The sequence below is a fragment of the Uloborus diversus genome, chromosome 6 (genome assembly GCF_026930045.1).
Source record: "Uloborus diversus isolate 005 chromosome 6, Udiv.v.3.1, whole genome shotgun sequence".
Lineage (NCBI taxonomy): Eukaryota > Metazoa > Arthropoda > Arachnida > Araneae > Uloboridae > Uloborus > Uloborus diversus.
The window spans coordinates 146,736,552-146,751,114 of record NC_072736.1 but is presented as its reverse complement, the minus strand read 5'-3'; the positions used below and the strand labels follow the sequence as shown (position 1 = coordinate 146,751,114).

The 14,563-nt window shown below is 33.7% G+C and overlaps 1 protein-coding gene across 1 annotated transcript in view; it reads right to left on the bottom strand.

Moving 5' to 3' along the window:
* LOC129224039 (activating signal cointegrator 1 complex subunit 3-like) overlaps positions 1-14,563 on the bottom strand; it is a 108,629-nt gene that overhangs the window by 35,727 nt on the left and 58,339 nt on the right. Inside the window, exons 19-23 of the mRNA XM_054858436.1 lie at positions 13,292-13,520; positions 12,026-12,273; positions 10,474-10,645; positions 6,824-7,044; positions 6,338-6,423 (exon numbers count right to left, since the gene is read on the bottom strand). Of these exons, the coding sequence (XP_054714411.1) occupies positions 6,338-6,423; positions 6,824-7,044; positions 10,474-10,645; positions 12,026-12,273; positions 13,292-13,520 (956 nt within the window). The remainder of the gene's footprint in view (positions 1-6,337; positions 6,424-6,823; positions 7,045-10,473; positions 10,646-12,025; positions 12,274-13,291; positions 13,521-14,563) is intronic.

Genomic DNA, 14,563 nt, shown 5'->3' with positions numbered 1-14,563 from the left:
TTTTCTTTTTTTTTTTTCGCTTAAAGGCCTTCAAAGAACGTTATCTTCCTTGGAAAATAATGACAGATTTTTTGTTCTAATGTTTACCACTGGAGAGAACAGCAAACTTGCTTTTCTTAAGGCAAATTGCCTGAAGAGTTCAATTTCAAACACTTCTTCTGATAAATTTCATTTCTTCGTATTGTAGCACTCTTCTTCCGAATGAGAGAAATATTGAAACAACTTGCTATGCTCAGTTATTACTTTAATTATCAGAAATCTTTTTATTTCCCTTCTCTCGCAGCTACTAGAACAGGCATTATTTATTTAACAGGAATGGCTTTCCATGGGTTGCCCAAAGTTTTGCTCTTTGTGAAAAACAAAACATTTGCTTTTAACTCTTTTCAAATTAGAAAAAAATTCCTGTTTTGAATCTAAAAGTAAGTGAAAAAAAAAGTAGTAACATACACTTATTAGAAAAAAAAATCGTTTTTATGTATTTATATGCACCAATGTCCGAGGAAGCAAAACTATGCCATTGCACACATGCATTTTTATATAATCTGGGCTCTAAGAATTAATCAAGTAGACACCTGCCAGCCTCACTTCCCAAAAATGCAAAAAACTTGCCACCAAAAAAAAAAAAAAAAACAGAAGAAATATTAATAATGTAAAAGTGTTTACCTTACGTTACTTTGCAGTAATAAATTGAAACCAACTGTTTGTACTTATTACCATAACATTTTTATTGAAAAGAATTTCGAAAAACAATACATTTCGATTACTTATTAGTTCACACAATCTGTTAACCCAACATTTAATGAGTATTTCTGACACATGTTTGAATAAATTTTCCAATAATCAACGAAAACATTTAAAAAAATCAGTAACTAAAAGAACTCAAGCCTCTTCCATCCAAGTTTTTTTTTTTTTTTTTAATCAGGGGAAACATGAAAGACAATGAGCTCATTAAATTATTACAGTGAAACTCCTATGAGCGACCACCTCCATTAACGTCCACTTTTCTGAGGCACCAATTTTTCCCCATATATAACTAATGTTAAATTACCTCTGGGAAAGACCATTGAAACCTCTCACAATGACCGGAAAGTTGTGAACCTCAGCATTAACAAATATAGGAATTTTTCCTAAAAAAACTCAAAAAGAGAGTGACAACAGAAGAAAAGCAATAGAACATTTAGTTTGTACACAGATAAGCTTTCTCGTGTTAACGAAAGTGGAAGGAAACCAGAATAAGGGAATATATTCCAGGCCCCACAATGTATGCCCGTAAAAATTTTTAGGTCCAGAAATTTTCTCTTTAGAATCTTGATCTGTAGGTGTTCTAATGTGAGAATATCTTGGGTAGACATGTTGAATCCTGCGCGAAATAATTTTACAGGCCATCAAAGATAGCGGCCATTTTGGTTCACTTGCTCATTACGTTTTTCGCAACGTGCGTACCTATAAATTTAATTTTAGTTTTGAACTGAAATTTTTGGGCCTTAGAAAGCCAATTAATGTAATAGTTATGTCATAAATGCCGCCCTGGCTTTTCCCGCAATTTTAACGGGAGATGTGTCTGGCATTTTTGTTTATTATTCTGGTTACTACAAATTGTACAAGAATTAATAACTCTTAATGAAACCAAACGATTTTAAAGTGTAAAATCTTTTGTGTAAATCAATATTTTTCAAGGTCACCAGTGCAGCCAGCAATACCTTCTGTAGGGGGTTTTTTGATGAAAAATACCTTATGAAGGGGATTTTTTGATCAAAAATACCCTATGAAGGTTTTTTTTTTTGATCAAAACAGCCCTTTCATATGCATAAGCTACTGTATTAAAAGTTGCATTCATGTTAAAACCAGTGGCTATAGGGGTTTTTCACCCCCCCCCCCTCGCTCCACCACTGTTCAAGGTTATTTATCGTCTGCTATCAAAGTAATTGTTTTCGAGTAAAAATATTCCACAGTTCCAAAAACTTTTTGTTTCATGTTTTTCTGTGACAATAACTAATTAAGCAATGGCTGATATTTCTAAACTGAGTTCAGAAAGTTTTGGTGGGCAATTGAAGACACCTTGAAGACAATTTTGACAAACGAATATGTAGTTTGTCTAAAGGAATCAAGAGAAAAATTATGTTCTCCGACAAAAACGAGCTCGTGAAGCTGTTGAAATACGCAAAGACGCAATATTGAAAAACGCTGTAAGAAAATATAGTGTGTCATTGCAGCAAATAGTTTTTGCAGCAAAGAAATACACAAGAGGAAAAACGCTTAAAAAAAAAAAAGTTGAAAAAATATTCACAGAAAAGTTATTTCGAAAGTGAAAACAATGTTTTTGAAAAATCAGAAAGTACTGAAGGAGGTCCAAATCAAGACGAAGTTTTTGGCAGAGTAGCAGATCTTTAACAGCAATATGAATGTTTCTGCTGCGAATTCATATGCACATCCAAACTGTATAAGTTCTTATATTCGAAAGTATGAGCGAGAAACAAATACACAGTATGCGCAACATCTATCCTCAAAACTTGAACTGTTCAAAAAGGCAAATGAAATATTAAAGCCTCTTTTAAATGCTGGGCATGGATTTATTCTTTCAGAACTAAAAGAGTTGATGCTCAATGCTCAATGTAGATAAAAATGCACTGGTTTATATTAATGAAATAAAACTATCTCTCATAACAACGTATAATGAAAGGATTCTTTTCTGTGCTAGCGAAAGGAAGAATGAACCTTTGTTGATTTTTTATAGTCATTTATCTCCAAAAGTACTTGCTGCTACTGTTAGCTCACAAGAAGCTGTGAAGACTGCAAAAAATCATTGAGAATCTTGAGAAAATCATTATAACATGTTCATTTTAGACTACCAGAGAAATTCTGCTAAGCGAGTTAAGATGGTTCAGGATGCTCTTGGTTCAAAGGATGAGGAAAAAGTAAATAATGATTCAATCGCTACGCACAAATATTGAAAGCTTTAAAACAGAGATTAGTTTTTATCAAGGGATGTAGTGACAAATCGGAACTGTGCAAATATTGGAAAGTGTTTTGTTCACTGGTATCACTTGTAAAACACTTGATTATTGCTGATCATGAAGAAAATTACAAATTATACGTTCAAAACTGTTGAATTACTGTTTCCAGTCTTTCGTGTATCTGACTGCATCATTTATCTACTAAATGAAACATGGTACATAGAGAGGATAAGGGCACTAGAAAATGAGTGTCCCTACCTGTAGGAAAAATTCATTCAAAGCAAATTTGTTGTTAAAAAATAGAATCGTAAATTCAATGCCGTGAAGCCAGAGATGAAGTTGGAACAAACGATTCAACGGTCACAGAAAAGTGCCGGAGAAATTGCAGGGCAGACGAGAAAAAGTATGTTGCCGAGTGGCATTTAGAGTATCATGAAACTTTAATGATATGCAATGTGTTTCGTGGTCTTACTAGTTCTCACTTAATGGATCACTGTGAGTGTGCCCCACATCATTTTTTTTGTAGGCAATCGTAGCCAGTATTTTGATGAAAATGTCAAAAGACTTGTTGATTTTATCTATCAACATATAAATCCCTATGAGATTTCTGAAACAGAGCAACTTGACAGCTTTCTCACTAAACAACTTGTGAATGGTAGTGTCAAGATTCGCCTTCTCAGCATCATGAATATCATGAATCATTGATCAGAACAGTACCGCCAGTTTAGACTGGATACATTTTCTTTCAAAAATTGTCTGATTTACTTTCCAAAGTCAACTTACCATGCTTTGATGCACACAGTTCTTCATAAAATATCACTTCTAAGCTAATAGAAAAGAATCAACTTTAACAAGGGTGGAGAGACATGGAAATAGCGAAAGAAAGGGGAGAATGCATTAAAAATATTTTAGCTCATGACTTGTTCCCTACGAACACATTATGTCATGGTCAGGGGCATGCACAGAAATTTTAGGGCCCGTCACAAATGACTTTTCCGGGCCCCCTTCCATATTGTTTACCCATACATTTCACCCCTAGTTTTAAAAATACTGGGCCCTCTTTCAGGCTCAGGCCCGGGCCAACAGGTGTCTCTTCTCCCCCCCCCCCCGTGCATGTCCCTGGTGGTGGTGATTCACCTACCGAGCTAGAGTGCAGAAATATCCGTTCCCAGAACATTTTTTATTTAGCAAAGTATTCCCAATAAAAACTGCCCTCGTTATATATTTCATGTCTCAAGTCCACTAAATAAAGAAAACTTTTGGCAAAGTTATCAGCAATGTTCTACACGGATTCATTTCTATATGCTCTTTTCATGAACTTTATGCTGTGTTCGATAGTTATTTACAGCATGTTGTGAAATAATCTGAAAGGATGAGAAGTGAACCAACTAAGGGCAGAACAAACCTTGCTGTAATTGACAGAAAAACACTAGTACCTATACAGGTAGAAAAAGTCTGGTCTTCAGTATCAAATAAGGAAAATTTACAGTAACTAGCATGCAAGGAAATAGAAGAAATGTCCAAAAATGCTACATTTCCAGCGATTGCTAGTGGTTTAACAGGTTATGAACAAGCAATCTGCAATACTTTTCATAGGAGATTTGAGAGAGATCATTGAAGAGCTTAATTAGAATAACTCAAGAGAAGATGCAGATCTACGAATTTTTCCACATAGACTGGGCTGATAAAAATTGCTCAAAAAGAGTGACTGCGGCATCAAATGATACAGACGTCCGTCGTAGTGCAATAACATGCAATGCAAAAACAGATCGTAAATTTTTTTAAAAGTAACTAATATTGTATTTTTTATTTATTGTGTTGTTGAAGAAACATGTATGTGATAAACACGAGTTTAAAATGAGCATTTTGGATTATTTATTAATTTTGTACACTTTTTAGTATCAAGAATATTCAACAACAAATGTCAGAGATATCTCCACGTAAAATTGAGGAAACAGATAGAGTAGCTTTTATGACATAATTGATACATCAATTGACTTCCTAAACTCCAAAAACTGCAGTTCAAAACTAAAAATAAATTTGTAGGTACTCCCGTTGCGAAAAACGTAATGAGCAAGAGGACCAAAATGGCCGCTTTCTTTGATGGCTTGTAAAATTATTTCGCGCAGGATTCAACATGTCTACCCAAGATATTCTCACATTAGAACACCTACAGATCAAGATTCTAAAGAAAAATTCTCTAGACCTAAAAATTTTTACGGGACTACATTGTGGGGCCAGGACTAATAAAATCTATTCTCCTGTGGGTCCCGTCCAAACGTGTTCTTTTCTTGCCCTCTCTGTTTGGAACCTCAAAAATTTTACAAAAAAGAGGGCGTTGTTTTTCGGACCTTTGGGAAGCTAAGGTGGCACATGCACATCTTGAAGCAAGTCAAGCGGGCGCCTGTCATTGAGGGCGGTTGATAAGAATAGAACTTCTTCAAAAGGTTGTTTCATGGAATTTCTTGATTACTTATGGGAGAGGGGGGGGGGAGAAGGGAGCATTCCTAGTTTTGGACAAAATCTATTTTTAGCACATTTGAATAGCTCAAGAATTGGTTTCAGTGAAGTTGCATTCTGCAATTCATCACCGAACATCACAGTCAAAATTCTGGAAAAGCGAGTTATCTCACACTCGAGAAATGTGTAGAAGTTGTCAACTTACACAAGAAAGAAAGATCAGAAAGGAAAGTAATGTAAAAAAGTATATTTTATATAAAACAATGAAAAAAAAAGAGGTGTCTTTATTTAAATACGTTCTTATCATAATGTTCTTGATTAATACACCCCAGGAAGAAGAAAAAAACAGCTATGGGTGCTGTATTTGCATGTTCGAAAATGACTTCTAAGAGCGACCAACCTCCATTAACGACCACTTTTTATAGGAACCAAGAGTGGTCGCCCCAGAGAAGTTTCACTGTATAAGCAAAAATGACGTTAAATTATTCCAATCAGAAATATAATTTTAACATGTCAATGCATTATATGTTCTAAACAAGGATCAATTCTGTAAGTTTTCTAGCACTGAACCAGCAACCAGAAACAATAGAATCCTGATTTCTGATCAGTTTTATGTGAAAGAGGAGTTTATTTTTCCTGAAAAGCAGCACAGTGGACTCTATTTATCTGAACACTCTCTAATGTGAACACCCTGACATTCTGATCACCTTTTGAAGATCCCGGAGAGCACATATGCAATAATTCCGCCTCCCTCTATAATGGATACCCCCCTAATCTGAAGACTCTTGATCGGTCCCAAGAGTGCTCAGAATAGTAAGAATAGATCTACTATATTGGAACTTCATTCTGGTGCCAATTCAACTTTGTTTGTTTAAGAAAACCACCAAAAAAACAAAAAGTAAAAAAGAATGATTGAATTTTACTTTTTCTTGAGCCTTTGTTGAAATCTTATTTTCCAATCAGCTATTCTTTCTCTAACCAAAGCCTTCAAAGGAGCAATATAAACAACCTGTAAATACAATAGCATGTTTAAAAATTCAGTGAATTACACAACTGTATGGGAAAAGTTACTCACTGCTTTAGTACAGAACTAAAATTAGTGAATTTACTTATAATGCTATAATATCATTTACAATTACATTATTGGAACTAAGAACCTGCATCAGAGAAAAATAATAAAACATATTTATCATGAGGGAGGGAAGGAAATGGTTATGAAAGTTACAGATACCAACATATTTATAACTCTAAGGAGATTAAAAAAAAAAAACAATTCTACTACAGACTTTTTCAAACTCTTAAAGTTGTTGAACACTGTCTTCTGATAAACAGTGAGAAAAAAAAAAAGTAATAATAATAATGAGAAGAAGACTCAAGCATATTCAAGAAAAAATTCAAAAATGTCATACCTTTGTACCAGGATATGTATTGAAAGCTCTAAACATGGCAATTTCAGCTGCTATTGTTTTTCCAGAACCAGTAGGTGCTCCAAGAAGAACATTGTGGTCAGTATGATAAAGTGTATGAAATATTTGTGTCTGAATAGGATTGAAGTAATCAAACGTGTACAAATTTTCATAGTCTGTATTGTGGAGAGCTTTAATTGGCAAGGGTTGAAGATTTAAAAGATCTATAAAAGAAATGTTTTGAATTTTAATGCACAATAAGTTCTAAAATTTTTTCTACATATAATACCACAAAATACTGAAAGCATTTCAACCACGAAGTTTATTCTAATACAGTATAGAATATTTTATCCCGGATCCAGAACACTGAGAAACCAAAAACTGCGAAATTTTTGCTCAATTTTTTGCTGTTTTAAAACACAATTACAGCAATTTTTGAAAAAGGGAGCATTTTTTTCGAAATGCCAAAAAATACGAACCATTTCTTTATAAATGCGTATTTCTTTATATATTACTCGCACATAACTTGGGAAATTTAGTACAAAAACAAACTTCAAAGTTGAAGAGTCATCTGATACACAGGGCAAAATATCCAAAATGCTTTCTCGAACAAAACTTAAAATGACACTGACTCAAAAATCCAATAATATCCTCATTTTGTCCCAACTTAAAACTAAACAAATAAATACTGATGAATTGCAATGTTATTTTTTATTGAATAGCGGTAAATAAAAGCATTTAGAGCATAAAAGTTACAAACAAATTTCTATTGATATTAATTCAATGCAAAAGCAACATCTAAAAACTATAGTAATTTAATTGCAAAAGCCAAACCTTTACAGAAAAAGAAAACGATATCACGAACTCTTCACTGGTATAAAAATCGCACATTTACATTCATAAACAAGTTTCTTAGCCTTCATTTTCATTTTTTTTACAACATTATCAAGAACTGAGGTGATATTATTATTATTTTTTTAAAGTGCTGTAAATGTACAGTTTTTACTACTTTAAATAATGCTTTCATTTAATATTTTTACATATTTTGGTATTTATAAATATTTCTGAACAGTTTTCTGCATATTTTAAGATGCATTACTACTTATCGTAGTAAATCTGAGTTTTATAAACAATCAGAATACGATGCTTTTAGTGATCTAGAAAACCCCGAAATCCAGATATCCAGGATAGCAATTGTCCCTAACATCCTGGATAATTAATTCTCTACTGTATTAGAATATATCTCAGATTACTCAGCATCATGTAGCTGAAAATAAAGTTCTCTACAACCACACACACACATAAAAAAAAAAAAAACTTATCATAGTGGATTTCAAAGCAAATAATTCTATAATGCAAGGTTTGCTTCCCTCATCACTCTACTGAATGTGTTCAAGCCAGTGAGTTCTTTGTCACTTGATCGAAAAGATAACAGAATAGATTGTTCAACAGCAGAAAGAGAGGAAGACTTAAAAAAAGATGGGCTGCAATGGTGGAAAATTATTTGAAACAAATGGAGATCATGAATTGGAAAAGACAGGCTATGCAGCAGGACAAATGGAGATCTGTTGTGATAAAGGCCAAAGCCTGAATAAGGCTGTAGCGTCACTTAAGAATAAGGGAGGTTATTCAGCAAGTTATCGCCCATTAGCCAGGGCTAAGGCAGAAAGACATGAATATACCATGAAATACCATGCCTTGCCTTCAATCTTCGAGCTGAACCGAACAATTGCTTCGGTCACTCGTCTGGTCAGTGCTAATTCTACATTAGCTACCAGTTTGTTTGGCACTCTTGCTTCCTTAAGAGGTTTTCCACCTCCAGCTCAATCACTTCCTATTCCGGACTGACGAGTGCTAATAAGCACAAAACTGCAGTCCTCGAATGGAATGACTGAGCTGGCGGTGTATTTCAAGGGAGGTTAGGTTGATGACATTAGATTATAGCTGCGGCAAACATAACCTGGCAGCTTTGCAATGCTGTGATTAGGATAGCCTTCCCAATGGTGACAGGTAAGTTCGCCCCCGCTATAGAGGATCTTTTTCACTTATATATCAAAGCATAAACTTATTAAATCAAAACACATTTTCTTTAAATTAGAATAAAAGGAGGTTTAAAGATTTAACATTGATAAGTTAAAATTAATGTCATTCACAACAATAATACATTTCAAGAAAGAAACAACAAAATTAAAAAAAAAAAAAACTTTCATCCATCTTTATGTTGATCAAAGCTTTCAAAATTTAACCAACACTCCAACGTACATCAATCTCAATTAAATCTGTATCCATATCATAGATGCCTCAATGAGAAGTCACTGCGACCTCCCAAAAATGTTCTTATTCGGCAAATCTTGTCTGACAATTTGGCAAAAGAGATCCACCACCCAGATCTCTTGTTTTTAACAAGAGATCTGGGCCATCTGATAGAACAAGAGATCTGAGATATTGCCAATACTAATAGGGCACTTGATATAATGTTGCCTAAAAGCAACAGTAGGATATCTTAGTGTTATTCCTGGGATTAGTCGCCTCCTGTTTTATGACCCCTTCCCTCCCCCTCCCTTGTATTTGACCCTGAAATAACACCGTATGGATTGCAAAAAAATATTTATGATACGGGTGAAACCTTTCCGAGCGGCCGCCTGTCTTAAGGGGCGACATTTCTTAACGGACACTTTTCTGGGGCACAGATTTTTTAGCCCATAGACTTAATGTTAAAGACACCCCTAGCAACGGCCACCCAACCCTTCTGAATGGCCACCGAGTGGATGCGTCCATTCTATTTTTCAGGAAAATCTATTCACTTTCTGTTTCTAATCTACAGCTTTTCAGTTCGAAGAGGAGAATTCTTATTGGCCTTTAATGAATTCTGATAATTTTGGAGTAAATATGTCACTTATGTTTATTTTATTAGTTGGTCAGTGTGTACGTATAATCTGTGTGTAGCAAACAACACTATCGGAGATAATTTTATGAATCTCGAACTATGTATTAAGAGTGTTTGGATACTTACACTGCCGACTGAGAGAGACATTTTCTGGTGAACGAGTCAGCGAAAATTAGCATCTAATATTAGTTTGGGATTGGTTTAAATTAACTAATCAATTCGCTATGTGTAATAAACGTCTTTTGAGCAAATACATTTTTATGCCTTTCAGGCACTAATTTGGCCTCTGATAATCAATTCGCTTTTTGTCATCATGAGCAGACTAAACTTTCACCTCAAGTGATTTTTGGGGATAATAAATAAAGTCATCGGAAAATCAGACGTAATAACAAATAAATTGGTTAGAGCAATTTATTTATCATTTTGAATTGAAAAACATTTTGAAGTGCAACAAACAACATTTTAAATTCGATTTTAAAAAGAATTGTTGGAGAAGATTAAAAACCTAAGTCACAAATTGTATCCCTTCTTCGAAAAATGTAAGCAATAATTAAACAATATACTATTTCCCTTTTAGAACAGTCTCAAACTTCATTCTATGTATTAGACTTGCTTATATTGTGTATTATAATTATTTTGCAACTGTAACGAAAACCCTTTAAAGCGGCCACCCTCTCTCAACAACCGAAATCTCGTGGAAGGAAGATGTAAAAGATGCTTACAAATATTTTCTTTACAAGAATTACAATAATATGTTGAAAATTACCTGTATGTGGCTGCTGATACTGTGGTAGTATCAAATCTTGAAATGACATTATAAATGAGCGATCTGAACCTAGCCAACGGTCAGAAACTGCTCGTATTAAATACATGTTTGGTCTCACATCTCTTGGAAACGGTATAGTGAACATCAACGATTGAACTTCTTGGTGAATAACCTAAAAAACAAGAAAAAATAATGAATGTAATAACATAACTAAAATTTCAATAAGAAATTTGATTAAAAAATGAAAAAAAAAAAAAAAAAAAAAAAAAAAAAAACAGATTAGTAGTCTTTCGTAAGATACTAGGTTGATTTTTTTTTCATCTTAAAAACATTTTTATGGTCAGGTTTCTTTCTTAATGTCTAGGAAAGCTATTTTGAAATTATAAAAAAAATATCATGTGGTTCAAAACATGAAAATGAGCTTTCTATCTGAAGCTGTCAAACTACTGCTGCACAAATAAAAAAAATCTTTGATATATCATTGAACGTAAGGAATGTTTATGTTTATAAAGAAAAAAGAACAGTAGAAAAGTACATCAATCTAAAGAAAAAATTTAATTTTTCCAGATAGAAGAAATACAGTAAAACCTGTCTACAACGATACTGTTGGGACCTAAAATAAATATCGTAATAGACAGGTTATCGTTATAGACAGTTTGATTATTCATGCTGACATTTTGCTGCGGCCAAAAAAAATTGCTATAGAGAGGTTATCGTTATAGACAGTTTCGTTATACACAGGGTCTCAAGGTATTAATAATAATACAAATACAGTTTAATATTGCAAAATTTTAAACAATATTAATCTAATATGTACTAACTAGTGGCGCCTGCACGGCTTTGCCCGTAGTAGAAAATTTAAAGGTCATTTGATTTGCCTGTATATTAACAAATAATGGATGATGAATATCTCGCCAATTTGCTATGTTTAATGGCTCGCCCATGTTACGGTTCCACATTATGATGATTTCGTAATTTACTATTCCACGTTGTGATAATTTGCTCGGAAAAATCTTCTTAAAATTGGTTTAGAAAAAAAACAAAATCAAATTTTCAAAAAATTGCTTCGAGGTGCACACCCCCATGCTACAAACTAACTTTGTGCCAAATTTCATGAAAATCGGCCGAATGGTCTAGGCGCTATGTGCGTCCCAGAGATCCTGACAGACAGAGATCTTGACAGACAGAGAGAGATCCGGACAGAGCTGTGTTCAGCTTTATTATTAGTAAAGATTTAGAACAGCATCTATGTTTTCTGTTCACTCACAGGATTTATTAATTACATTTAATTAATATCAACTCTCTATACTTTAATCACTCGGAAAAGACAATCTTGCACAATTTTTAAAATTGGAAACTGTGTATTAAGAGATATAAATGATGTGTCAGTGGTCAAAATTGAGAGATTCATAAAAAGTGAACTTTTATAACATAGATATCCTATTTCTGCAAGTTTTTCTAATTAACACTAATATTAGATAAAAATCTTGTATAAGAAATTATGGTGCAAAGTACTTTTAATGAAAAAATTGGCTATTATAAGAATACTTGCCTGCTTTTTAGTTAGAATAAAGTACTCTGAATGATATATGATGTTTGTATCTGGGTCTTCAATCCATATCCAAAAGTTTTCAGAGCCGGAGCCATGATGCTTATCCGACCACTTGAAATCCGGTTTGATACTCAGGGTTATCCGGAGGATGCTGTCGGTAATTGGTTGAATTAATGGATCAATAACTAAGTTCGGTATGCGAAGTAAACATTCCTTGATTAAATGCCTTTCTTTGAAAAAATGCCTACCTAGAAAAGAATAAGAATAAATTTTAATGTAAACCAATACTAATAATATCGCTAAATATTAATCAATAAAAAACTTCAGTAAAAAAATTTATGCCACAATAATAACACATAGAGTTCACTTTAGGACATGGAATTGAGCTATTCCTGAAATATTCAAAGTTAAACTGTTGGAATAGGGGTTTCAGTCTGTGCCGTCACAATATGTGGTCATTTACCACTTTTAGTAATTTTAATTGGAACCACTATAACAACAACTAAAGTAATGAACTCAGATATTTTCTTAGTTGGTTACCCTAATTAATCATATTGGAGCCACTTGGTGCCAAACTGAGTAACTAAATGACATAGACCACACATTGTCCACATTACCCTTTATTCCTCAAAATTTTGTTGGCATCAAAGACTTCATCATCCCAAATTTATATTTTGTCCAGATTTACAATACAAATGATTCACAAAACTAGTTTGAAAATGTTAAAAATTCTATAATGTGAGAAAATATTAAAAATAAAATTAGATTTTGAGAATATTTTTTAAGTCTTAACCTTTTCTCAATGGAAAAAAACAGAAAAATGCTTAAATTCTATGCAATGAGTATTATCTCAGAGTAAGGTAATATAAAGCAGTAGTAAGAGTTTCAGATAAATGAGTAGTATCTCAGTTAAGAAAGTTTCTACAGCAAATTAAACCAGGGACTCATTGTTTCCAGTATGTTTTTTTGTTAGTTTCAGAGCTCCATAAATCAAAAAGAGTAGACTACCACTGCAAAACTTTGTACTTTTCAAAGTTCATAAAAGTAATCCTCTTGTGCCCATTTTCAAGTAAGTCTGTGATGATAAGGCTAGAATGAGTATCACTTCACCTCATGTTTGAAATTTCAATAAGGGGATATAATGCCCATTTAGCTACAGCAGCTAATGTTATTTGCTTGCCATGGAATCTTTGGCTTTCATCTAATACTCAGTATGATTTTTCTGTTTCAAGAACTACTTCCAAGAATGAAGAAATAAGAACTAACTTCTTCTGTCGGATCCATCCAACTCCAATAGTTCATCGACATTCATTTTCGAGCTGTCTATTTTGGACAACAAATCACGACTAAATTCCTTGAACTGATGCAATGGAGTTTGAAAACTCCATTGTTGTTTTTCAATCATTAAGCTTATTCTCATAAATGAAGCTGTCAGCATCGACCAACACCTTCGCAAGGATACTTCAAACAATGCTCTAACAATTCGAGTAGCATTCTGAGGAAAGAAAAAGAAAATGGCATGAGTGTTACATGACAAGTTACATGACAAAGCAATATTTAGAAAACAAGAAATAGAGGTGATAATTTACATCCACTAATTAAACTTTCATTATTTAACCTTCAGCTACTATGGCTTATAACAAATGTTCTGAGGTTACTTTTCCGCCTGAGATGCCGTTTTTGGATTTAGATGAAATAGTTAGGAATATCTCAGAGGTTCTCAAATTTCAGACTTCCGCTGAGCCTCTCTGGAAAAATTTCGAACTTCACGGATCCCCCGCCCCCCAACCAGAGCGCGCGCTCAAAAAAAAAAAAAAAAAATGATTTGACACAGTTAAATCTTTTTTTTTTTCTAACATATTTTTACGCTTTTTCCCTAAAAATTTTATGTATTCATTGTTTTGTCTATTTTTCAGCGCTCTTGTCTTGTATTTCTAACATTATTACTTTGAGTTATGGAAGTAAAATTCGATTTGAAGTTCAATTAGGAATAAAAATGTTATCACCAAATTTCTACAAGTTTACTAATAAAAAATGAACTTTTGAAGTTAGTGAACAAAACACTGTTGGCCTAGTTTAAGTGCGTTAATTTTCATATGAGTTGTATTTTTTGACGTATTAGGATTTTCATTATTAACTATGGTTGGGGCAAACACTACTCTGGCAGTTTTGAAAAAATATGAACTTCGTCATGTACACAAAATTAATTAATGTGCAGTGTTTTTACTTCCGGGAGTTACCGGGGGGGGGGGGGGGGGGGCTGCGTCCTGCATGTACTTAAGCAAGAACTTTTTTATTCCTTCCAAATGTGCCTTTTTTCAAAAATTAAAATATCGTTACACGCCCTTTAATCTCAATTATATTTACATTTTAGCTGGATAGCAACGTGGACCTCCGGGGGTCCGCGGACCACACAGGGGTCTGGCCAGAGGATATTTGGGTCCGTTAACGGACCCTTCACAAAAATACGATCAACCAAAACGGACCTTTCACAAAATCCCGATCAACCAAAACGGACCCTTCACAAAATTCTGCTAA